General features: G+C 37.8%; 1 protein-coding gene across 7 annotated transcripts in view; it reads left to right on the top strand.

The window, feature by feature from the left end:
• NBEA (neurobeachin) overlaps window positions 1–26,317 on the top strand; it is a 630,249-nt gene that overhangs the window by 556,484 nt on the left and 47,448 nt on the right. For all 7 annotated transcript variants that reach the window (XM_067713386.1, XM_067713385.1, XM_067713382.1 and 4 more), the window contains one exon: window positions 12,666–12,818. In XM_067713386.1, the coding sequence (XP_067569487.1) occupies window positions 12,666–12,818 (153 nt within the window). The remainder of the gene's footprint in view (window positions 1–12,665; window positions 12,819–26,317) is intronic.

Below are 26,317 nucleotides of genomic sequence, written 5' to 3'. Positions count from 1 at the left end.
ATCATCACAAAGCAGAAACTCGGTTTTTCAACTTAATTCAAAGGTTCACCCTCACAAGTCCACACACATGAGCCAGTCATCCTAACTGATGTAGCGTTTTAGGCTTTACCTTCTATCCTGAGAGCTTTATTGATGCTTCCGATCACCAGGTATCTCCCCTAGTTACATGTCAGTCTCTGAGGACCAGTGCCCATAAAGCCGAATTCAGGCTTTTCCCAGAATTCTCCCAGCAGTTTTTCTGTTCTGAAACTTTTCAGAAACATTTATATTTTGTTACCCTTTGTGTTCCTTTGGCTCCTGGGGGCACATCGTCAAGGACAAGGACCAATGTGGCTATCACTAATTCAGGACATTTTAAGTTTTTTTTTTTTTTTTTTTTTTGCTGTACGCGGGCCTCTCACCGTTGCGGCCTCTCCCGCTGCGGAGCACAGGCTCCGGACGCGCAGGCCCACCGGCCACGGCCCACGGGCCCAGCCGCTCCGCGGCATGCGGGATCCTCCCAGACCGGGGCACGAACCCGTGTACCCCGCATCGGCAGGCGGACCCCCAACCACTGCGCCACCAGGGAAGCCCCATTTTAAGTTTTTTATCCCAGGTAGCTGTGCTTAATACAAACAGATACCGTCCTCCAACCCCCGAACTTAATTAGTTCATGAGACACTCACTTCCTCAGCCTGACACTGCGTGGATTGCTCTCGTTTTCAGTTCTCTCCCACCACCACCCTGAACCTTTTATATTCTATGATAATATACTTTGAGTACCTTTCCACGTAGACCCCTTCTTTTTGAAGCCTGCACATTGCCTACATATACAATAATTTATACACGCAATCTTCTATCGATGGATAGTTTGTCTTTCTCTCTGATCGTTATTGTTAAACACAGGCTGCCGTAAATCCTTGCACAGATATCTTGATGAACTTTGTGTGTATATGTGAAGATAATTCCTGTTAATGGGACTGGTGGCTCAAAGGCTATATACATCTTTAATTTTGAAAGATACTGCCAAACCTTCATTCCCAAAGATGATCATTCACTCCCTTCACAGCATCATGTGAGGATGCCACCCTCCCCATGCCCCCTGCCCCGACCATCACTCTTATAATAAACAGTGTAACTTGTGCTAATCTGGTGAGTGAAAAATGGAGTCAGCTTTGTTTTGGCTTGCACTTCATTAATTATGAGTGAAGTTGAGCATTTTTCATATAATTATTGAGCTGTAAACTTGCTCATATCTTTTGCCCATTCTTCAGTTGGGTCATATGTCTTTTTTCTATTGATTTGAGAAAGATCTGAAATTGACTGCAGAAAGTTGCATTGCAATTATGGTTTCTCAGTCTTTCACCTTTGCTATATCTCAATTATATTTTTGTGGTTTTGTGTATGTGTGTGTGTGTGTGTGTGTGTGTCCAAATGTATCACTCTTTCCCTTTATAACATCAAAATTCGGGGGTCCTCATTGAGGGAATGTTAGAGAGAAGTTTTTTGGTAATAATGATGGTCGTATGCTTGAGATTTTCTAAATTCATGTTTAAATGTATTGATTAACATGTACGGTATTTTTCCCTCTACAGTAATACCTGATTTAGCAGGGAAGAATGTGTTACCAAGAGTAATACAGTTTTAAAGCCTAAACTCTTGACTTCTTATCACTAAGCTGTTAAAACATTTTATATATCACTTTAAAGAAATGTTTTTATATTTCTGAAGAAAAGTACATCTGCAATATCTCCTGACTTAGGTAAGGTCTCATATAAGGGAGAACTAGGACCGAGTAGGTGGTTTTATTCTGTCTTGTCTTTGTTACTGTCGGTCTCTTCCTGTGGTAATGAGTACAAGCTGGGCAGAGAAGACTTGGTGATCTCTCAGGAGAGAGGTCTCCCGAGTTAAGTCAGACCAGTTCGTTTTTAGTTTATTTTTTTAATTTCTCTCCTCCAGCATAGTCTTGGTAACAATGACATTCAACTTACTGAAGTTCTTATACTAATTTTCCTTAATGCCTTCCAAAGTTGTTGTATTACTTTTGAATAGCTATGTAGATGTCAGAAAAGGGAGCTGTGACAAAATGTCATTAAGGTGACATAGTGTAAATTAATACAGTTAATGGAGGTGCTCACCACTGACTCATTGACCCATTATGAGCTCTTGTGGAATCAACGAATGCCAGGGCATCAATCTTTTGAAAAAAGGAAGAAAAGAGATGGCAGCTTTAAAACCTTGCAGTGAATTATATTAGAAAAGTGAAAACGTCTGGGTTGGATTTGATTTCACTAGGCAGCCATAAAATGGTATGCTCTCTCAGCAAACTGTATTAAACTGAAATGTCAAATTTGATGCAGTTGGTATACAATTATGATAGTGTTAATAGTGGTCTTCTATCATTCTAAGACATACTTTCAAGTCCAATTTCTCAGCAGCTTGAACTTGTCATAAGCTTGTAAATTAGAAATTGTGTTAGAGGATATGTTCTTATTATTGACGGGACGCATATAATACTATTAACTGTACCATGGGGTTTTAGTATAGCTGTTAAAATAAACTAGAAATCACATTTACAGACACAAAATGCCTGTTTTAATATTCATCTTGCCATTTCTTTAATAATATTCGGTGCCTTTCTGCACTATTTTTCATTTAGGAAATGTTAAACTACTTGGACTCTTTCCTTAAAGAGAAGCTGGTTAACAGAAATCTATCAATGGGAAGAGAGTAAACAGAAGAGCTGTTATTTTAAGTGGGCAAGCTAGTGCCGGAGCTACCTCTATAGAAGCACACTTACAAGTTATAATAGAAGAGTTCATTCTTCTTGAATAATTCTCAATAGTTTTCAAGCATGCTTTTTTCTTGGTCATTTGATGCAGTCCTCAAAACAGTCCCCTGAGATAGAGATCATTATCCCTGTTCCGTAAAGGAAGTTCACAGATATTAAGTGGCTTGCCTAAATTCACACAGCAGGTCAAGAGGGAGCCAGAACTAGCACTGAGGGCTGTTCAGTTATTTCCAGTGCTTTATTCATTGGATGCTTTGCTGCTTTCATTCTTCTGCATGATCTCACAATTATATCCAGCCACGTTGACTAGTTTGGAGTAACTGACAGATCAAGTCATACTCTAATAATTTATTGCTATGTACAAAGCACCCTCCAAAATTAGTGGCTTAAAAAAACACAGCCATTTATTTTCTCAGAGTTCTGCAATCAGAATGGGGCTCATCAGGTACTTGTCTCTTATCCATGTCAGGTCCAAGCGGGTGGCCTCTCTGGGTCTGAAAGATTCAAGATGACTTCATTCACATGTCTGGTCCCTTAGCAAGGATGGCTGGAACATCTGGGGACTGGCTGGCCCTCTCTCTCTTTGTGTCTGGGAAGATCATCACAATGTTTTTCATGGTGTCTGCCTACCAAGAGGATAAAAAAATGGGAACTGCAAAGCTACTTAGCGTCTAAGCTTGGAAGTCACATAGTGTTACCTACCTCCACAGCATTCTTTTGGTCAAGCAAGCCACAGGGCCAGCCCAAGTTAAGGGGGAGGAGAAGTGGACTCCACTTCCCCATGAGATGAGCAGCAAAATCACATTTCAGGTGGACATGGGGGTCAGGGGGATTGTTCTGGCCATCTTTGAAAACAATCTACTGAAGTCCTCTCCCCAGTCACAATTCACATTCCTCCTACAAGCAAAATATATTCAACTTGTTCCCCACAGTCTCATCCCACTATTGTATCAGGCTCAAAATCTAGTAGCTCATGATCTATATCAAGTCCACATAGAGATGAGGTACAGAAATTCCTAATTTGGAGACCTGGAAGCCAAAAAGATAAGTTATCTGTCCCACGTATAATTCAGCTCCCAGTGGTAAAACAGGAACAGGTAAACATCAACAGACATTCTGTTCAAAAATGGGGGAGTGTGGAAGGTACATAGCAGTCCTTGAGTAGCTTTCTCCATATGCTTCCTGATCATAGAAAGTGGGGGCCAAGGCCTCCTTTGCCCAAGTTGGTGCAGCAACTTAAAAAATTTGTGGATTTTCTATGTATCAAAATATAGTTCACTGTCAGAAAAAACTCTTTCTCACAAGTTCTTTCAAGACAGGATCCTCCTTGCTTCAGGCTGTGATTAGGATGCCCTTTATAATGCTCATAAGATTTTTGGAATCCCTTCGTGTGGCGGAGTGAGTCTGCAAACCTCTATCTTAAATTTTTCTGAGCACTTATAAAAGATTTTACAGGCACCCTTTGCCCTATGGCCATATTTTACTTACAGCACCTTAGAACTGATCTTTGTCTGAACCTTTTTTAATTTTGAGAATCTGACAAGATTGTCCTAGGCCCCTATGTCTCTCTAAATACTGCTTTAACTCTGAGCAGTTTCTTCCTTGGCTCATAATACCTTATCCATATACCTTTGAAAGAAACCAGTGGTCACTTTCAGCATTCTGCCTGGAAATATCTATAACCAGAAGCACAAGTTCATTCGGTACGTTTTCTGTCTTTGAAATGATTGCAGGAACTAGTCTTCTTAGTTTATCCCACACTACGTATCACGCATTGATTTCCTCCTGCTTCCAATAGCACCGTCCTTACTGATCTTCCACCAGCAGTGTCCTCACCATCCTTCCAGCCTCTGCCTACTGCCCTGTCCCAAAGCCAAGGCCACGTGTTTTAAGTTTTTATTACTTCAGGACTCCACTCCCAGGCATTAATTTCTGTTTCAGTTATCTATCACTGTGTAACAAATCACCCAAACCTCATCTTAAAACAGCATCAAGTATTATTTGTTGACAATCATGCAATGGGACTTAAGGCTCAGAGGGGACCACTCACCTCTGTGCTCCAGTGACAGCTGGAGGGGCTTGGCTGGGTCAGAGAAGCAAGATGGCTTCACTCCCATGTTTTGCGCCTCGTCTGATGGAACTGATGGAGCGGTCGGGGACTGTCCAGGCCTGTCTGTCTGTCCACACGATCTTTCCAGCAAGGCAGCCACACAGTTTCATGTGATGGTGACTTCTAAGGGAACAACCATGGAGGCTGCCAAGCCTCTTAAGACTTAGGCATCTCTGCAAGCCCTGAAATGTCATTTTGTCACATTCTGTGTGTTGAACTAAGCCAGCCCATATTCAGAGAGAAGGGAAATAGACTCCACCTCTCTATGGGAGGAGCAGTGAAGTGGAAATGCCAGACAGCATGCAGGAGGAGAGGGACTATTATGGGGATCGTTGAGAAAACTCTGTAAGTTACCAATTTTAAAAAAAATTGTTAAGTTTCAGTTTGGTTTATACATCCAGTTCAGTCTGACTGTGCATTTGGAAAAAACAAAATCTGAAGTGCAAAAAACTTATAAAAATATATCTGATTAGCCTAGGTAGCATGTAAACTAGTCCATATGTTTGATAAAAAACACTTAAATTGTCTGAAGTGTCTATATAGGTGTTCATTCAAACACAAATATCCAAAGTGACAGAGCTTTTTTTTTTTTTTTTTTACTGATTATGGGATGTACTTTGATACTGAGTAAACTCTGTTGATAGAGTAAATAATAACTTCAAAAAGTATTTTGCATAAAGCTATGAAATGTGTTGTTTCACACACATGACCCCCATTTAATCCTCACATCCACACTGTGATTTAGTTGCTGTCATCATCACAATTTTGCATATCCAGAAACTGTTTTTTTCTTAAAGTTTAAGAAACTTGCCCAAGCTGGTGAGAAGTCTGTATTTCAACTCAGAACCATTTGATTCCAATGCACAGAAAGCTGCCCTTCCCCGGTAGAAGGGATGGTCCCAGAACTGCCAGCCTGACAGCCTCCCCCTTCACTACGACTAACTGGTAGCCCTGCGGTAACTCTGCTTTAACTAATACTGTTTGAAAACCTTTTACCACTATTCCATGCCTGAAGTTCAGGATATGATACATATATAGTAATGATCTGTTCATTTTTCATTCCACAAATATGTATTGAGTACCTTTTTTATACGTCAGGCACCATTCTTACCACTGAGTGGTGAGCAAGTGAGATCCCTTATTGATGGGATTTCTGGAAGAATGAGGATACATACCTTAGGAAGCTTTTGTGAAGATTAAGAAAAAGGTGTAAAGTACTTAGAACAGTGTCATGACACAGTAAGATACAAATAAGTAATTCCTGCTGTTTTAAGATTGAATGGCCAGATGTGACATTTCAGCTGTTTCCTTGTCTTGGAGCCCAGATACTGTAATTGTCATCTTCTTGTACATAACATTTGAATCTCAGAGGTGAAACTCTCTCAACTCATTAAATTTTTTAGAATAAGCAAATCTTTTAAGTAATATAAATGTGCATATTAATTATATATGAATGCCCTATATTTACATACTAACTTTAAATTTAAAATGCCATTTGAAACAAGATTTTAAAGCAATAAAATTAAGGCATAAAAACTTGCACCCACTCTGCTGTTTCAGCAACTTCTCCCTAGACTTTCTGTGATTTTACTCTCTTTTCCTTCCCCTTCAAGGAAAAAAAAAAACAAAAACACAAAAACCCAAAAAACTTAAACTTCCCCAGCTCAAGACTTCAGGGTTCAGACTGCTTTAGTCACTTACAGCTCTGGTCTTTTGAAGCTTCGAGGGGCTTTGCAAATATGCTGTACTTCAGGAATTTCTTCATATTGCTTTAAAATGTGTCTTTTTTTTTAATCTGCATCCTAAAAAAACAAAAAAATATTATTAGAGTAAATCTGGGGGAGTTTCTTCTTCCCGTCAGACGTCAGGCCTCCAGCGGCTTACACCAACATCTTAGCTAACACCCTAATTTATGACCACATTCTGGTCGGCCACATGAGGACCAGAGTGGAGAAAATGTCTCACTTAGGATCATCCCGAAGGCCCTGGTAATCCTACTTTTTCATGATTGGCTGTGATTCAAGCCTTCAAGGTCCCCACCCCCCTCCCGCTGTTCTAAATAACCCTCAGAGGAGAGGTTCCTCAGCCTCGCTTTGTTCTCCTTGGTGGTAGCAGGCTTTCAGCCCCTTCTTTCTGGAGAGCTTAAGTTAAAATGAAAAGGACTTGCTTCCTTCACTTCCTCAGTTTGGGTACAATTTTGCTGGCAACGTTAAAACCAACTTTTTCTAAATTTAAATTGAACTCTTTTACACCTTTGAACCTTCTAACAAAACTAGAATAAGCAAGATAACATTTTTTAAGCTGCAAAAGTTTCCTCTCGAAAGGTACAAATTTTATTTCTGGGTGCATCCTTTTTCTTTTATTTAATAAAGTACTTTATTGGCTCTTTTCCTATCTTGAAGCATTCTTGCAACCATCTCCATAGTCCCCAGAAGATTTCTAGTGATATTAAAATGATTTTATCTCATATCTTCAATAGTTTAATATTTAATGAGTACCTGCTGCATACAAAGTATAGCACCAAGAGCTGTGGGGAATTTAGCAAAATATAAACCTACAAAATTAGGCTCAAAGTCTGCTTTGCCCAAACTGTTATTAATATAAAATCCTAGGCTTCTTATGCCTTTGCGATTCTAATTTAATGACATTCAGTGAAATAGTATTACAGTGGCAAGTAGGTTAATAATAACCACGTATTTTATATGCCCCTATACCACAGGAAAGAATGGGAAACAATATATATGAAAAACATTAGAGCACCGAGACACTTGAAGATAAACCGAAACTCTTTGGGCTGTCTAAATGAAAAATAAATCCATGTTGCTATATCCATGTGGATGTATATCCCTCTCAGTCCTCAAGGAAGCTTACATAGGCTAGTTCTAGAGATAGAACATGGACACAAATAACTGACAAAAGACAGCTGGGAAATCCCTGACTTATGTGAGCTTATTACACATAAATCACCCTCTCCATGGAGCAACTGCATGAACTTGCATTCCTCTCCCCATTTTGGACCATTTGGGATGCTATTGATACTCATTGTCATATATAAAATGGATAATGTGCAAATAGCAATCTGCTTTATCTTCTCTACATCTTATACTAATTTCCCACATTTTCCCAAGCAATGAGAACAAGATCAAAAGAAAATTGTGTGGTTATTGTCTTGGTCAGCTCAGGCTACTGTGTTTTACCATAAACTAGGTAGCTTATAAACGACAGAAATGGGTTCCTCACAGTTCTGGAGGCTGGAAGTCCAAGATCAAGGTGCCCACATAGGTTCTGTGTCTTGTGAGAGCCTGCCTCCTGGCTCACAGAAGGACGTGTTCTTGTATGTCCTCACATGGCAAAGAGAGGAAGCAAGCTCTCTCAGGACTCTCACCAGGACACTAATCCGTTCACTAGGGATCCACCCTCATGACCTCGTCTAATCCTAATTACCTTCCAAACACCCTACCTCCTAATATCATCACATTAGAGGATAGGGTTTCAACATTTGAATTTTGGAGGAATAGAATATTCAGTCTGTAACAGTTACACATTTCTGATTGAGTACAAATAAATGAGAATAGCAATGATACTTTACTTCTACCTTCTAATCAGTGACCACACACCTTTACCAAATTGGCCCCTCAGTGCAACATGGTATATACACTGTCATGCTTGCCCAGCCCAGAAGTCAAACTCATGATAGTCATTGCTGATAGATGTTGCTGAAGCACCCTTTAGCCCCTGGTTTATCCACCACCTAAGCTGTATCATTATCTGCAAATAAGAATGTTTGTTTACCTATTAGTTTTTCTTTTAGCCCCTTCTTAATTGCCCCCTCACATTCAAGTCACTGAAAAATTTCATTAACATATTAATTTCACTGTAGTTCTCCTTTCCCACAGTTCCTTGTGCCCTTGATGTCTTGTACGTAGTTTATTATTAATATATATTTGCCTCTCCGTATGAGCCATCTAATTCCCTCTCCTTTTTGCATCCCCGGGTCGACATCTTTGTTTACTCATCCTCACGTGTGTTGCAGATGGCCCTCCCTGGTACAGTCCCACAATATGTCCCCTTACTCAACACAGCCGCAGCTTCCCGTCCCTCTTCCCTCCCGTTCTCCTTGCTGCTGCTGGTTCCCCCTCTCCCCCTCCCCACCCACACATATTCCTAGTCTCTCCCCTCTCCAGTTCATTCTTTACTTTGACACCCAATGTCTTGCTTTAAAATAAACATAATCATGTCAATAGCTCTTTTTTTTTTAAAATTATTGCCAATAAGACAAAATCCAAAGAGCTTAGATTGGCATAAAACTTCCTTTGTCATCTGACTCCATACACCTCCCCCCATCTCATTCCGCCCCATCTTGATCTGTCCCTCAATATATCCTACACTCCACTCATACCCGGTTCGTACCACTCCTTGATAATACTCTCTGCCAGTCCCCCTGCCCCTTTCCCCACCTTTATCTTGCGATGGTTGAACTCAATGTCTGATCTCCAGTGAAGTGTTTTCTGACTTGCCCAGAGTTCCCTGCTCTGTCCTCTCTGCTCCCTTGTGCTCTGTTTATACTTTCACAGCTATTATTGTTGTGCATTATAACCATCTGTTTATACATTTTCCCCATAGACCAGACTATGAATTACTTAAAGGTAAGGCCATGATTGTTCATTATTTGTTTTCTTAGTACCCATCACAATGCCTGGTACTCAAACTTTACTACATGAATAAATAAATATCAGGGAATTATATAATGGGTTTTAGAGAGATTTCTATTTAAATGGTTTAAATAGAAGAAAAATTATGATTCTTAAAAAACTAAGCTCTGCTTATCCAGAAAATTCATTTACACAAATCTGTTCAAACTCCCATAATGCTGGAGAAAATAAACATGATTATATTTTTCTATGGTTCACATTTGTTATCATAAGAACGGATAATGATCAGATTCTCACAGAGGATTGCTAAGATAAACACTTATGCTATAGCAGATAAATGTTGGTTTTAGCAGGAGAACCCATAACGAGAACACTTTTTTAAAATTAATTTTTATTGGAGTATAGTTGCTTTACAATGTTGTGTTAGTTTCTACTGTACAGCAAAATGAATCAGCTATACATATACATACATCCCCTCTCTTTTGGACTTCCTTCCCATTTAGGTCACCACAGTGCATTAAGTAGAGTTCCCCATTTGTTCTCTATTTTATGCATAATATCAATAGTGTATTTATGTCAATCCCAATCTCCCAATTCCTCCCACCCCCTGCCCTTTCCCCCTGGGTATCCATACATTGGTTCTCTACATCTTTGTCTCTATTTCTGCTTTGCAAATAAGATCATCTATACCGTTTTGCTAGATTCCACATATATGTGTTATTTGTTTTTCTCTTTCTGACTTACTTCATTCTGTATGACACTCTCTAGGTCCATCCACGTCTCTACCAATTACCCAGTTTCACTTCTTTTTATGGCTGAGTAATATTCCATTGTACATATGTGCCACATCTTCTTTATCCATTCACCTGTTGATGGACATTTAGGTTGCTTCCATGTCCTGGCTGTTGTAAATAGTGCTGCAGTGAACATTGGGATGCATGTGTCTTTTTGAATTACAGTTTTCTCTGGGTATATGCCCAGTAGTGGGATTGCTGGATCATATGGTATTTTTAGTTTTTTAAGCACCCTCCATACTGTTCTCCATAGTGGCTGTATCAATTTACATTCCCACCAACAGTTCAAGAGGGTTGCCTTTTCTCCACCCTCTCCAGCATTTATTCTTTGTAGATTTTTTGATGATAGCCATTCTGACCTGTGTGAGGTGATACCTCGTTGTAGTTTTGATTTGCATTTCTCTAATGATTAGTGATGTTGAGCGTCTTTTCATGCGTTTGTTGGCCATCTGTATGTCTTCTTTGGAAAAATGTCTGTTTAGGTCTTCTGCCCATTTTTGGATTCGGTTGTTTGTTTTATTGAAATTGAGCTGCATGAGCTGTTTTTACTATTTTGGAGATTAATCCTTTGTCAGTTGCTTCATATGCAAATATTTTCTCCCATTCTAAGGGTTGTCTTTTCATCTTGTTTATGGTTCCCTTTGCTGTGCAAAAGCTTTTAAGTTTAATTAGGTCCCATTTGTTTTCTGGGTTTTTTTCATTACTCTAGGAGGTGGGTCAAAAAAGATCTTGCTGCAATTTATGTCAAAGAGTGTTCTACCTATGCTTTCCTCTAAGAGTTTTATAGTGTCTGGCCTTACATTTAGGTCTTTAATCCATTTTGAGTTTATTTTTGTATATGGTGTTAGGGAGTGTTCTAATTTCATTCTTTTACATGTAGCTGCCCAGTTTTCCCGTCACCACTTATTGAAGAGGCTGTCTTTTCTCCATTATATATTCTTACCTCCTTTTCATAGATTACTTGACCATAGGTGCATGGGTTTATCTCTGGGCTTTCTCTCCTGTTCCACTGATCTATATTTCTGTTTTTGTGCCAGTACCATACTGTCTTGATTACTGTAGCTTTGTAGTATATTCTGAAGTCAGGGAGCCTGATTCCTCCAGCTCTGTTTTTCTTCCTCCAGATTGCTTTGGCTATTCATGGTCTTTTGTGTTTCCATACAAATTGTAAAATGTTTTGTTCTAGTTCTATGAAAAATGCCATTGGTAATTTGATAAAGGGAACACTTTTGTGTATGCTTTTCTTGGGCTGAAGAATCCAGTTTATTTGAAGACCTCAGTGTCTGGTGTTTTATTTTTTTGGTGGGCATGGTTGTTTATTTTTTAGCTTTTCTGTTTATCACTGTGTATTCCAAAGTGAGATTAAAATTTCGGGTACTATGCCATCCATGTCAGACATGTTACACAAACAAATGTTCTTATGCTTTTCACAAATAAAGTTAATTTAACCCTCATCTTGATATTTGAAAAGATCAGTATTTTTCATAGTATTGATGGTAAACATAAAACTACTGTGTTTTTTGTTTTCATTTCCTCAATTTGTTGTGTTTTTTTTTAAAAAGGGCAACAAATTAAAACTTTTAAGATCATAAAATCAATTCATTCCTGTATCATATTTAACCTAAAGTTACATAAACCACATATTAGATGTGCATCAAACACAAGTTTGCCTTGAACCCAGTTGTTAATGCCATACTTACATACAAGTAACACAAGTTATCTTTGCATTCAAGTTAAGAACTTAGTATTCAAGTGGCATGCATTAAATATGTAAACTTATTATGTTGCATATCATCTCTTATTGTATTTAGTGATAGGTATAAAAACAATTTATTTTGCCAAATTATAAAACAAAACAATGAGTCTCTTCATAAAAATCATGTATTGTAATTGCCAGTGGAGTCAAAAAGAAAAGTAGAAGACATTACATGATTTTTAACCAATACTGGCAACACCTTTTTTGAATTTGGATATTTTATTAATAGCATTTGGAAAAGTTTGTTGAACAGCACAGACTTGTAGGTATAGCCTTATATATTTGTTCACTAATACTATTGGGAATATTGTTGATTCTGTAACCCATTTCTCTTAACTAATTTGTGGCAAGATAAGATTGAAAATCTTATAAACATAAATTATCAAGCATATTGTTCAAGAAAAATGTTTGCCTTCTTTTCCTAGACTCCTATCTAAAGAAAATTAAATAAAGAATGGAACTAAGTAATAAAATATTGAATTTAAGTAAAGAAATTAATTCTGTTTACAGTTGTTATAAATTAATACTTTCATTCAACTGATTTTTAAAATGGTTTAATATGCTACATTTTTATTCCTGGCAGGAACTAATTCCAGAGTTCTATTACCTACCGGAGATGTTCGTCAACAGTAATGGATATAATCTTGGAGTCAGAGAAGATGAAGTGGTGGTAAATGATGTTGATCTTCCCCCTTGGGCAAAAAAACCTGAAGACTTTGTACGGATCAACAGGATGGTAAGAGCGATTTTGTTTTTGCTTGAGCAGTCACGAGGAAGTAAAATATATTCTGTAGTTTAGTTTTCAGCTACTAACAAATTGTCTTTTAACATCTATAAATACAAGGCTAAATTTTTGAGAAAGAAAGCATTTTACTGTTGTCTTTTGACAGCAGTTCTTTATTGTAGAGTGGATTTTCCTTTCATGAGGACTAATAAAGGAATGGTAATTCAGTTATATTTGCTCCCTTAGGAGAAGACAATCAGATGAGCATCTGTTGACTAATGTATTCTAAAATGGTCGAAATTGATGCCCATTCCTTATTTTTGTCTATTGGCTAAATCTGCACTCTTTTTTCACTCAAAATACTCAAAACAAAATAATATACATTTAGAACATATTTGTATGTAGGAAATTATAAGCTGTGAAACATACCTTAAAATGTAATATACTTGACTAAGAGAACACCCATCTTGTAAACATTCTTAGATAGAAAATGTCATTACTTTTTGAATCTGTATGACAGATGTCTGGGTGTTCAAATAGAAAATGTGTAAATAGAATGTTTGCATGTGGTTATTTTATAGATCTTAATATATTTTATCCATATTTAAGGAGATTTTAATCTCAATGGGCTTACGGTATATGGAAATGAACCACTTTACCAAACGTCTCTAGTGTACTATTGTTCTTGGCCAATTGAGGAATTATATCAATAAAGCCTATGACCCCAAATATGTTTTTAACCCTGTTTCACTCCCAGTTTTTCCAGCTGTCCCATAAATATGTTTTATATCATTTTGACAGCTTATTTATTTGAATTAGAATCCAAATAAGGTCCACATATTGCAGTGGACCTCACATATCCCTCAGTCTCTTCTTTAGTAAGAGCTGTATAATTCACATATATCACACAGATACAATTCCCATACCATACAAGTCAACCATTTAAAGTAAAGGAAAAAAATCAGTGGGTTTTAGTCTATTCACAGAGTTGTGCAACCATCACCACAGTCACTTATGAACATTTTCATTACCCCATTAAGAAACCCAATACCCTTTAGCATCTCCCCCTGCCCATTTTCCCCATTCCCCCAACCAGCCCTAGGCAACCACTAATCTGCTTTCCGTCTCTAAAGATTTGCCTATCCTGTTTATTTCGCATAAACAGGATCATACAATATGTGGTTCCTTCTTCTACCCCTGATTTTATGTCTCTTTTTGTCACTGTCAGTCACATGCTCCCTTCAATTTTAGAGCTATTTTTCTGTCTCCAAGAAATATTTTACTTTTAATACACTTTATTTTAGAAAGCTGGTACTGAGACAGTAGACCTATGTTTAAAGTTACCGTATAGATAATCTGTAATCTAGTCTCCCCCTGAGGTAATATCATGTAGTACGTAAATTTTATATAGGATTTCTCTCACTTCTCAATCTGGAAATTGGCACTTTCAGGTATATGGCGTAATCTCACACCATCTTCTTTAACAACAGATTATCTCTTCAATTTATCTTTTTAATGTGAAGGATTTATATTTTAGTGATGCCTACTTTTAAAGTCTATACTTATTTTTAGAACTGGTTGTTTATTATTACCACAATACCCTTACATACTTGAATACTGGCTATGATATCAGTGTAAGGATACCAGATCCACAAGCTCAACCCTGGAACCCACTACATACTGAGTTGTGTCTGAGATGTGTCTCTCAGTCACATCATTTCACTGTATATTTCTAGAGCCAAGAACTGTGCCTGCAAGAGTAGTTAGTCACCAGATATTTGCTGTTATGAATGATTGAATGAATCACATGGGGTAATAATCTTAATGATTTTAGCATGTTGTCTAGTTAGGTCCAAACTAGTGTAACGAAATGAATCCTTCACTCAGGCAGGCAAAGTAGCAAAAATTGTTGGACCGAATTTTCTCTTGCTCTGATTAAACACAGGTTTTTATGTGGCTGCTAACAATTAATAAATGCCAGGTGGTTTTATTGGAAAGAATACTTGGGGTTTAAAAGTTTCCTGGCTCTTGAATCTGAGCTTTGCCATTTACTAGCTTCATTGCCCTGAGTAAATTATGGAGCATCTCTGGTTCTCATATTTCTCATCTGTAAAGTGGGACTACCTTATGAGTGTTTTTAAAAAATCATTATTTGTGATAAAATTCACTTGTACAATTTTAATTATTTTTAGCAAATGTACAGAGTTGTGTGACCATCACCAAAATCTAATTTTAGAACATTTCTTTTGCCCCAGAATTCTCCTGTGCCCACCTCCAGCCCCAGACAATCATTAGTCTGCCTTCTCTCTCCATAGGTTTGCCTCTTCAGGACATTTTTCTTAAATAGACCCATACAATATGTGTTCTTTTGTGTTTGATGTCTTTCACTTAGCATAGTTTTTGAGATTCATCCATGTTGTAGCGTATATCAGTTTTTGTTCCTCTTTTTACATAATGATAGTCCACTGTATGGATATACCACATTTTGTTTATCCATTCATCAGTTGATGAACTTTTGAGTTGTTTCCACTTTTTGGGTGTTATGAATAATTCTACTGTGAATGTTCACATAGAAGTCTCTATATGGACATGTGTTTTCCTTGCTTTGGGGTATATACCTAGTGATAGAATTTCTGAGTCATGTAGTAAATTTATATCTAGCTTTTTAAGAAATTAACTCTTTTGCAAAGTGACTGTGTATCTTACATTCCCAATAGCAATGTATGACTGTTCCAGTTCCTCCACATCTTCACCAACACTTGTTACTGTCTGTTTTTTTTTATTATAGCCATTATTGTGGATGTGAAGTAATATCTCATTACAATTTTAATTTGCATTTCCCTGGTGACTGATGATGTTGAGAATCTCTTCCCATGTTTATTGGATGCTAAAACATTTTTAGATATATTTTAATAAACATCAGGTAATGATTCATTATAGATACAACTTCTGTGTTCCTCATTAGTGAAAAAGTTTAAACGCCCCAGAATTAGTAATTTTATTAATGATATGCCTAATTGAAAAAGAAAAAGCAGTTGTGTTTCTAAACACAAATCCCCAGGTCAGCGTCATGCACAGAACTTTTTTAATGTAGGGAAAGATGATTATTATGCCTGAGAAATGATCAGATAGTTATTACTGATATAAACTGGACGAGCAGGACCGTACAGTCTTGACTAAACCTGCAGAAAAATCACTGCTTCATTCATCTAGTATGTTGGGTACTAATGCAGTCCAGCTAAATAAACTTACCAAATAAATTAAGTTTCTAGATTTTTATAGCTAAGTGAGAACTTTTTTTGAACCCTGTTGTGGTTGTTGTTCTAAAACGTATTACTATTTGGTTTTCTACCCTCTCATACAAAGGATGAAACTTCTCTTTATTATCGTAAGTACCCATTATTCTGTGAAGTGATATAATTCCATATCTATTCTTTTTCTATTTTCTTCTTTAGATTGTTGCTATCATCACACTTTCCTTTAATGGCCATAGTGATTCGAATTTTTCTTATAATCTCTAGTCTACAAAATCAGACAGTCAGACTTATCAAGGCCTTATGATAAACAAGAGTCAGTCGAGTGCTAACAGAGGCCCTAGGGGAAGTGTAAACTTTATAGCTTTGGAGGAGAGTGACTGTCTTCTACCTCAGGTTTCATTGGCCATTGTTAGATCAATTCCAGATCTGGGAGTTGGCACTCAAACATGAAGTGACAAAACCCTCCCTTAGTAAGTGGAATGTTACTCTAGACAGCACCCAGTTTATACATCTTTTTACGTATAAAGAGCTACATGATGGGGCTAGGACACTCTCCTTTCTTCCAGGGTGTAGTTGCTTACAAGTTTTTTCTCTGCTTTCCTCATTCCAAGACTTACAGCTGACAACTGCTGCACAGGAGGTTGGATACCCTAATCTTAGTCACCGTACCCCGTATCCCAGTGGTGGTCCTGAGTCATCCCAATATGACGGCTGACCAAGATAAAATAATGGCAGTAGTGCTTATAACCTATGCCATCTATTGACTGTTTATTATTTGTCAAATACTGTGCTAGAGCTTCAGGTGCAATATTCTTTTAATCCTCAAAAAGTCTTCTGAAATGAGAATTATACTGAAACTCAGTGAGGTAAGTTACTTTGTCAAAGATCACCTACTTATCAGAGTGGAGTGTTCCAACCCACGGTCTCCAGGCTCGAGTGAGTAGTGACTTGAGGAGCTATGGAGAGGGAGAGGGAAAGAAGGAGGGAAGGAAACATGTCTTCTAACTAGCAGCAAGTACCTTGGGGCCAGCAGAAGAAAAGACAGAGATAAGAGGGAATTGACCCCAAACCAGCAGCATGTTCCAGCCTCAGCAGCTCAGCAGACCTGACTTTCTGTGATCCTGTTTCTAACTCTTTATCCCTAAAGTCCTCACCCCATAAGACTTCCTTTCCCAGCCAGTAAAAGCTCGGTTTTAGAGCTGAGGAAGTCCCAAGTCCCACCACCCATCGGGTGTTGGAAGAAGGCTATCTTCCAACTCTACAAAATGGAGGAAATGGCATTATTTTACATGTTAAACTTTATAGTCACACACAGGATTTGAGACCCGGAGCAGACCTTTATTTGAATAAGCAGACTGAGACGCAGAAAGGCAAAGTGACTGACCCCAGGTCTGGACCCAAGTGCCTTTTCTTCCTCACCGTGCCTGGCATCACAAGTTGGCACTCTGAATGTCATGTTCCCTATACCCATTTACAGACTTTAAAAGTTCACCTATATTTTAAACAAAATATGGCTTTATAGATCGACTTGAGAATCAATCCAGATTAGACTAATACTGTTTCTACTGCAATATATGTTCCAAACACCAAATTAGAAAGCACTTTGAAATACAACCTGTGTGTTATTTGCAAACTATCTGTATCTAAGCATGGATGACCTCCAAACACCTAATTTGACTCAGACTTATGATTCAGATTTAATCAGTGACACTCTGGCCTGTCTTATTATTCATGTGATCACCACATAAGAGTTTTTAGAAATCCCTTTTCCTTAGAAATACCTGATTCTCACAAAATGGTCTCATATCATTTGGGTTTTAAGAGAATTAGCAGATTATTCATTGAAAGATACAGCCTGAGAAAGGATAATAACACTGTAAAAACAATTTAAACTCTAAAATAGATTTTTCCCTCTTATTTTAAGAGAGAATAAAATACACAAAGGCAAATTTTGAGTAATAAATTATTTTTTGTGTATTTATAGTTGCTCAGAGTACTTCTATTGCACATAAATATAATATAATAAATAATTTACTCCTGGTCCTAACATTACCAGTTCAAGAACTGACTTCTGTCTATGTACCTCTTATCTCTTATATTTTGTCTTTCTAAGAGCTGAAGCACTGCTGAGCAAACTTTAAGTCAGAATACAGTGCTTCTTCAAAATAAAGCTCACTATTTAGTATCACTGTAAACACATATTCATCGACCTTTGTGTTCAGTGTACTAGGAACTATAAGGATTGCATATGATATGGTGAAGTAACTGTTCCTCAAAGATTTGCTTTCATCTGTTCAAAAGAATAAGTTTTTATAACTAAAGTATGAGAGATAAACACTTGTGCATTTCTGAAAATGTCATAAAACATTTTCAGAAATGAATGGTACATTTTTATTGTAAGTAGTAAGTTCCAACTTGGCTTCATGAAGAAATGAAAGAAGCAAGGCACTTTTTTTCTCTATTCAAAACCAAATCCTTGGTATCTTATAGGCATTATGAATTTGGTAAGATTTGTGAACTAAACCTTTACTCCATGGAATGAAAGGTTTTACACAAAATTCCGCTTATTTGGGAAAATCAAACTGCCCCAGTCTTGGTTCCCTGGGACACCAGGAAGCAATGACAGGTTAAACTGGCCCTATGTAGCAAGTGCCTAGCCAGCACGTAACAGGTGGCTTGAGAAGTGGTTATTCTTTGTCTTCTTTCCCTGGGTTTTCCTTGAAGGGACTCTACAGAATAGAAAGGGAAAGCTACCACGTGTATCAAAAGATTCTATGTATATAGCTGCCATTCTTGGTGCATCAGAATTGAGCTAAAGGGCAGACCCAAGGTGTTACCTCTGGGAAGAGTGTTAAAGCATCAGAGCTATCAAAAGTCACGTTACAAAATGTAGCTGCGTGTGTCTACAGCTGCTCTCCTGTCTCAGTGTCTCCTGTACTTTTCTTTAACTTGAAGTTTTCCTTCACAGCACCCTATGTATGGTTTCCTTTGCTCCAACCTCTGGTCCATTTTCCCGTCATACTGATGGGAAATGAGCATACTGATGTTATGAAGAAATAAGGTCAGCCATCTGTGTTAAAACTGGAAAATGTAACCAATTATCTACCTATCTTCTTTTCTTGCTGAAGAAATATTTACTTGATGAATATTTCTATAATTAACTGGGTGATAATATAAAATATAGAAGTCTTTAAATTTTCATAAGCTTTCCATAAATTCCATGAATACAACATCCACCTTTTAGTATTATTTTGTAGCATTGAAAGTTTCTAACTTTATATTGGCTGGGTAGCTCATGCAGGATTTAGTGCTCATGAAATGGAATGGGTTTAGAGAACATGCGCTCTAGTATATTTATAATTTGGACTGGGATTATCTTCAGTTATTTGATGGAGTTCTTTGTAATGAGCCTAAAGTATAAAATGAAAATGTCATATAGCCCAAAGAAACGACATTCACAGTGGTAAAAAAGCCTTCGGCTCTTGTGTGGATTAGTATTCTGTATCCGTACAAAGGAGCATTCCCTCCTTCTTCTCTCAAGCTGTCATTAAGAAATTCAAGGCAAAGAAGACAAAAATAATGTTATAAAAAGGGATGGTATCATTGATTATAAATGATCAGCTTCATTATCCCATGCCAGCAATTAAAAAGGCATTTGATGTATTTGTAGACGCCTTTATGTGCTGACAACCTCATTAACTTTTCGTATTTTTTAAAATGAAACAATACTTTGAATTTTTAATGATGTACTTCTTTTAGTCCGTTGTTTTTTTTATTTATACACAACAATATATATAATTGGTTAGAGTTGTTTGTATTTTGTAAATATGGTGACAAGGTTTGTGTTTCACTGAAGAACTGTGAAATTCAAAATTTGGTTTCATTAGCAAACCTGGAAAGGCGATAGAGACACTTTTAGTAGACATTTCAATAAATTCTCAGTGCCTTGAGTTCATACATCAAGAACTGGTTTAATTTATCCACACGAAGCTAGGCTGATTGCGAGCGACTCAGTCATGAAACATTAATAAAGCACTGTGTTCAGTTCTAACGTGATTATAATCTGACCTCCTCACGAAGGGCAGAAATAGAAAGTATGTCTGATAGCATTACCTTAATGCTGGGTTCATCAATCATAATCTGCCCTTTTTAAAAATTTGTTTCAGAAAAAGACCTGTCTCGGATGTGCACTACTAATCTCTCCAGCCCTCCACCCGGCATGTTCCTGGTGCCGTGGGACCAGGCGCAGACCGTTCTGTCTGCAGGGCGGGACGCAGCACGCTGAGGCAGAGAGCACAGTGGGGTGTGGTTTTGCTTTGACTGTATTACATCCTTTATTAGATTCTCACTTTTTAAGGAAAAAGTCTCTTTTGTGATAGGTAAAAATGTGCATTTAGGGTATATTGTACTGAAAAAATACCTTGCTCAAAAACGAAGTTTAAGCAAACTGCATAACATAAGAATTTTTGGAAGTCTTTGGCAGCATCTTAAAATATTGAGATGGAAAAAGTATATATACTGCAAGAGATGTCTTGTATGTGGGTGCCTGCCCTGCCACCTGTTGGCCGGGACACTGGATGGATAAGACGTCCTTATCTCTTGGAGCTTCACAGTCTCCCTTATCTCTGAAACTGGGGATTTGCTCATTGCATAAACCTTTATTGAGAGCCAGTTCTGAGTAAGGTATTATAGAAAACACAAAGAGTTGGCCATGAATCCTACTCTAAATAAGGCTAGAGTAAAGCAGAGAAATCCCTTCATTTACCCCCATCATTGAGGGCCTGTTACTGTCTTCAGACCGCTCTAGGCTCTGGAGACACAAGCGTGAGCCACGCAGGAGCTGGAGCTCACACTTCAGTTAGGAACCCGCATGAATAAACATACAGCCTCAGTCAACGCTCAGCCAACAGATCATTATCGAGCATTGCAGGCGCTATTTTATGTGTTGGGACTATACCGGTGAAGCAACAGACAAAGATCTCAGCCCTCATGGAGCTTACTTTTGATCAAAGAGAGACAGACAATCAACGGAAATTAATAAGTAAAATATCTAGAACGTTAGCAGGTGATCAGTACTGTGGAAAAAAGAAGTGCAAAGCAAGGGGATCAGAAATACAGGGGTGGATGGTCAGGATCCCCTCACTGCGATGGTGAGACTTGAACTAAGACCTGAAGGACGTGAGAGAGTGACCCAGAGACTCTTCCTGTCCTGCGAAAAGAGGAGTGAAGGCAGAGGGAACTACCGGGCCAAGGCCCTGTGGCAGGGGTGTGCTTGGCAAGGAAGCCAGTGGGCTGGGGTAGGATAAACACGGAGCGCACAGGAGGAGGAGAGGACTGAGTGGTAACAGATGCAAATCACATATGGCCTTGAAGGCCATTGAAACACTTTGCATTTTTACTCTGAGTGAAATCAAGAGTTGTTGCAGTGCTTTAAGCAGACGAGTTCTATGATTCTGCTGTGCTGTGAAAGGATCACTCAGGCTGCAGTGATGGGAATGAACTGTTGAGGCACAGGGTAGCATCAGGCACGTCTGTCAGGAGGTATTGTGAGAGATGACGGTGGCTTGGACCAGCATGGTGGCAGTGAAGGTAGTAAGAAATTAATCAATTCTGGATGCATTTTCAAGTTACAGACAACAGTTTCCCTCTGCAACTTCCTAGTAGTGACCTTTTTCCCTTAGATTTCTCTAGTCCTACAGAGCCAGGTAAAAGGAAGGGTGGGAGCCAAGTGTGCTGAGTGGTGATGGCTAGAGCAGCAGAGATGGATTACTTTCTAGAAGAAGTAATTCTTCTGGAAAAAGAATGGGATGGGGAATAACTCTAATATCATCGTATTAGAGTTTCAGCAGAAATTCAAGCAGCAGGAAAAGCCCAAGTCAGCATGTTTATCTTCCACCAAACTGTGATCTTTTTGAGGATGTGGCATACTTATTCATGTGTATGTCCTCCAAGGCTAGCATCTGACATGTGGTAGGTGGTCAGTAATTTGGGCCTGGAGAGAGTTTAGGCTGTATTCACCTTGATTATTTGCATTTCAGTGGGATGTGTTCCTGGAGATCAGAGATTTTGTCTTGTTTCTCACAGTATCCCTGGGGCCTAGAATAATTCCTGGCACATAGGAGGTGCTCCATATTGAATGAATGAATGATGAATGAATGAACAAATGAATGACTGATCCCTCTGTTTGAGATCATCAAGATGTCCTTACAGTTTACTTCCTCATTGTAATCCTTAATTGTCACAAACTCAGGGAAGCCTTCTCTCACTTCCTCCTCTAAATTAGCAATCCCCTCCCCATCCATACATACCTCTTAACTTTCTTTCCTGTCTTTCTCCTTTCCTTAGCATTTATCACCTTCAGACATACTCTCTTACTAATTACTAGTCTCTCCCCACTACAATGTAAACTTTCTGACAGGGATTTTGGTTTCACGTATTCACTGCTGTGATCCTAGGGTCTACAATAGTGTTTGGCACATAGCAGATGGTCAGTCAATATTTGTTGAATGAATGAATGAATTTCCCACCCCCACCCTCACTTCCTGACATTTCTTTTCTTCCTTCTTGTGACCAACACATTTTTCCCATTGCTTAAATAATCAGCCAATAAATATTTATTAAATATTTATCATTTAATGCTGAGTTAGGAACTACAGGAAATGTAAAAGAAGCATTAGGTATAGTCCCTAAGTTCCAGATGCTTGGATGCTAATTGAGAATATGTTATGGCATGTTTGAAACAATTAAGTGTTAATTGGTAATAACCCCATTCCGTTTGTCTAGCAGTTTACAATTTATATGCAAATCGATTTTCACAAGTAAATTTGTATACATCATTTACTACATTAAACAGGAGGGTACTGATGGTAAGTGTCATAGAAATTCATAGACGACTTCATAGACTCTGAGCTGGAGAACTCAGGAAACAGACATTGGGCTTGAGTGAGGATGGCTGGGACATGAAGAGGAAGCAGGAGGATGAAATGCTTTCATGTTATGGTGAAAGGAGCAACAAAGGTTCAGAGGTCATACCAGCTACTAATGTGCCGGGGCTGTAAACTGTGCTGCTGGAGCCAAGAATTTGTTTCTAGAAGCCCAAAGAAATCATGGAGGAGGGTCGGATCAAGGTTTGAAAGTCCTTAGGGGTCAAGTAAAGTTTACACTGAATGTGTTATGCCAGGAGGAACCTTGGAAGATTTGAAATCGAGGATGACAGTAAGAGCATGATGGTTTCAAAAGTCTGTTCCACCAGCAGGATGCAAGCCCCCGAGTAGAGGAAGAGGTCAAAGTCTATTGCAATAGCCCACGTGGAGAGCAATGAGAGCTAAGACTAGGATGGTGCTAGTGGGAATGGAAAATAATCCACTGTATTATACACCCAGGAAGCAATCAAGTAAGAGAATAATGTAAGCCCCCAAAATAAACATTTAAAACAACTATGTTACCTTTATTTAAAATAATTAAATCTTTCACTGGGTAATAGCTATAATTTCAATTTAATCGTGAAGAGAAGAAGCCAGTATAGACACTACAGAAGAAATAGCAATGTGATTTTCTAATTGTCCACTGAAATATATGCAACTCTATTTGGAGAATTTTTTCAATATCAGAAGCAGATTTTTGAGGCAACAAGAGAAAGGGCTTGGAAATGTTCTTGGTATGGTCTAGAAGGAGAGAGAGAAATGCAGTATTCTTAAATAGAAGAATTCTGGAGAAAACAAAATTCTCTCCTCACAGTTCATTCCACATCCCTTTTTCATAAGTTTCTGAGCTGCTTTGTCCTAAACCCGTTAGAGAAAGAATTCTCTACGTTCTAATACCCATGGGACAATATTGAAATTAGATACTAGGTAACTATTATTCATCTAAGAGATATCCTCTCTGGTTTAAATCTCACTATTTCCTTCCTCCCAGATCCCCAGGGTAGAATTATGGATTGGGAATTGGTTTATCTAGGCTTAAAGCAATTGCTTCTGCTTTTAGGTATGCAAGGAGAGGGTAAAGCAAGCTATTAAGACCATTATAACCCTAATAGCTTAGTAATCAAGTATTTCTTTCTATTCTTCAGTTGTGAGTGTTTGCAATAAAATCTTGTTTCAAACTCCAAAATAGGTTTGTGCATGAAAACATAGTTCTAAAAAGAACCAATAAGCAGATAGCATGCATTTACTAACAGATTAATACTGTTTAGAATACAGTTAAGTCTCAGTGTCAAGTTTCAGCTTTAGATAGGTCTTTATGCTTTAATTATGTGAATCTAAAATTCAATTCTTAGATATGCATTTGATTTAGAACCAGATTTAGCTTTTATATGTTGCAACTGGATTTTCTTTGTTTTCTGCAGTGACTAGCAAGACAGTCTCTGTAAGACTATCTGTTTAATCTACTGCCTTATTGTTCCTTTGTCATTTAATTTTATAAACCCCCCCAAAAAAAACCTGACGCAAAATTATTTTTTGATTGTTTGTTGATTCACTCTGCTACCTAACATATAGAATATAATAGGGTAACTGTAGACATAGAAATTTTTTAATTTAATTAAAGATTATTATAGATAACCATGAGCTAATAAGTTTTAAAACTGAGATGAAGTGGATAAATATCTAGAAAAATATAAAACATCAAAATTGACACCAGAAGACTTATAAGCCTTAAAGAAATTTAAGTAGTAAATCTTCCCAGCCCCCCAAATATCCAAGGCCATATTATTTTACAGGTGAATTCTACCAGATTTTCAAGAGGTAAGGAATTAATTTCTTATGCAAATTATCCCAGAAAACGTAATAACCATCCAGCTCATTTTATGAGGCTACTGTGATCTTGATTCCAGAGTAGAGGGAAGTAAAGGAAAAAAGAAATAAAGCCATTTCAAGTATGGATATAAATACAAAAACTGTAAATAAAATGCTATCTAACAACCCAACCGTTTGTTAAATACATGGGGGTGTGTGTGTGTGTGTGTGTGTGTGTGTGTGTGTGTGTGTGTGTGTGTCTTGACCCTTTTAAGATCAGGAAAAAGACAGTGATGTTCCATGTCATGTCACCACTGTTGTTTAATATAGTTCTCAAGGTTGAGAACAATTATATAAGAAAAATAAAGAAGTTAACTAGTAAGAGTTGCCAGGAACACAATCAACTTATAAAAATCAGTAGCATTTTTCTACATCATTAATAATGGGGTTTAAAATATAATTTTTAAAATAGTATAGTTGCATCAAAACTTATGAACTGCCTGGGAATTAACCAAGAATACCCATGTCCTTTACAGTGAAAGTATTAATTTTTTTTTTTTATTTTTTTTATTTTTATTTTTTTATTTTTTTTATTTTTTAACATCTTTATTGGAGTATAATTGCTTTACAATGGTGTGTTAGTTTCTGCTTTATAACAAAGTGAATCAGTTATACATATACATATGTTCCCATATCTCTTCCCTCTTGCGTCTCCCTCCCTCCAACCCTCCCTATCCCACCCCTCTAGTTAGTCAAACCAACGAGCTGATCTCCCTGTGCTATGCGGCTGCTTCCCACTAGCTATCTATTTTACGTTTGGTAGTGTATATATGTCCATGCCACTCTCTCATTTCGTCCCAGCTTACCCTCCCCCCTCCCCATATCCTCAAGTCCATTCTTTAGTAGGTCTGTGTCTTTATTACTGTCTTGCTCCTAGGTTCTTCATGACCTTTTTTTTTTTTTTTCCCCCTTAGAGTCCACATATATGTGTTAGCATACAGTATTTCTTTTTCTCTTTCTGATTTACTTCACTCTGTATGACACACTCTAGGTCCATCGACCTCACTACAAATAACTCAATTTTGTTTCTTTTATGGCTGAGTAATATTCCATTGTATATATGTGCCACATCTTCTTTACCCATTCATCTGATGATGGACACTTAGGTTTTTTCCATCTCCGGCCTATTGTAAATAGAGCTGCAATGAACATTTTGGTACATGACTCTTTCTGAATTATGGTTTTCTTAGGGTATATGCCCAGTAGTGGGATTGTTGGGTCCTATGGTAGTTCTATATTTAGTTTTTTAAGAAACCTCCATACTGTTCTCCATAGTGGCTGTATCAATTTACATTCCCACCAACAGTGCAAGAGGGTTCCCTTTTCTCCACACCCTCTCCAGCATTTTTTGTTTCTAGATATTTTGATGATGCCCATTCTGACCAGTGTGAGATGATATCTAATTGTAGTGGTGATTTGCATTTCTCTAATGATTAATGATGTTGCAGATTCTTTCATATAT

Source organism: Pseudorca crassidens, chromosome 18 (genome assembly GCF_039906515.1).
Source record: "Pseudorca crassidens isolate mPseCra1 chromosome 18, mPseCra1.hap1, whole genome shotgun sequence".
NCBI lineage: Eukaryota > Metazoa > Chordata > Mammalia > Artiodactyla > Delphinidae > Pseudorca > Pseudorca crassidens.
This window is presented reverse-complemented; position numbering and strand designations above follow the sequence as displayed.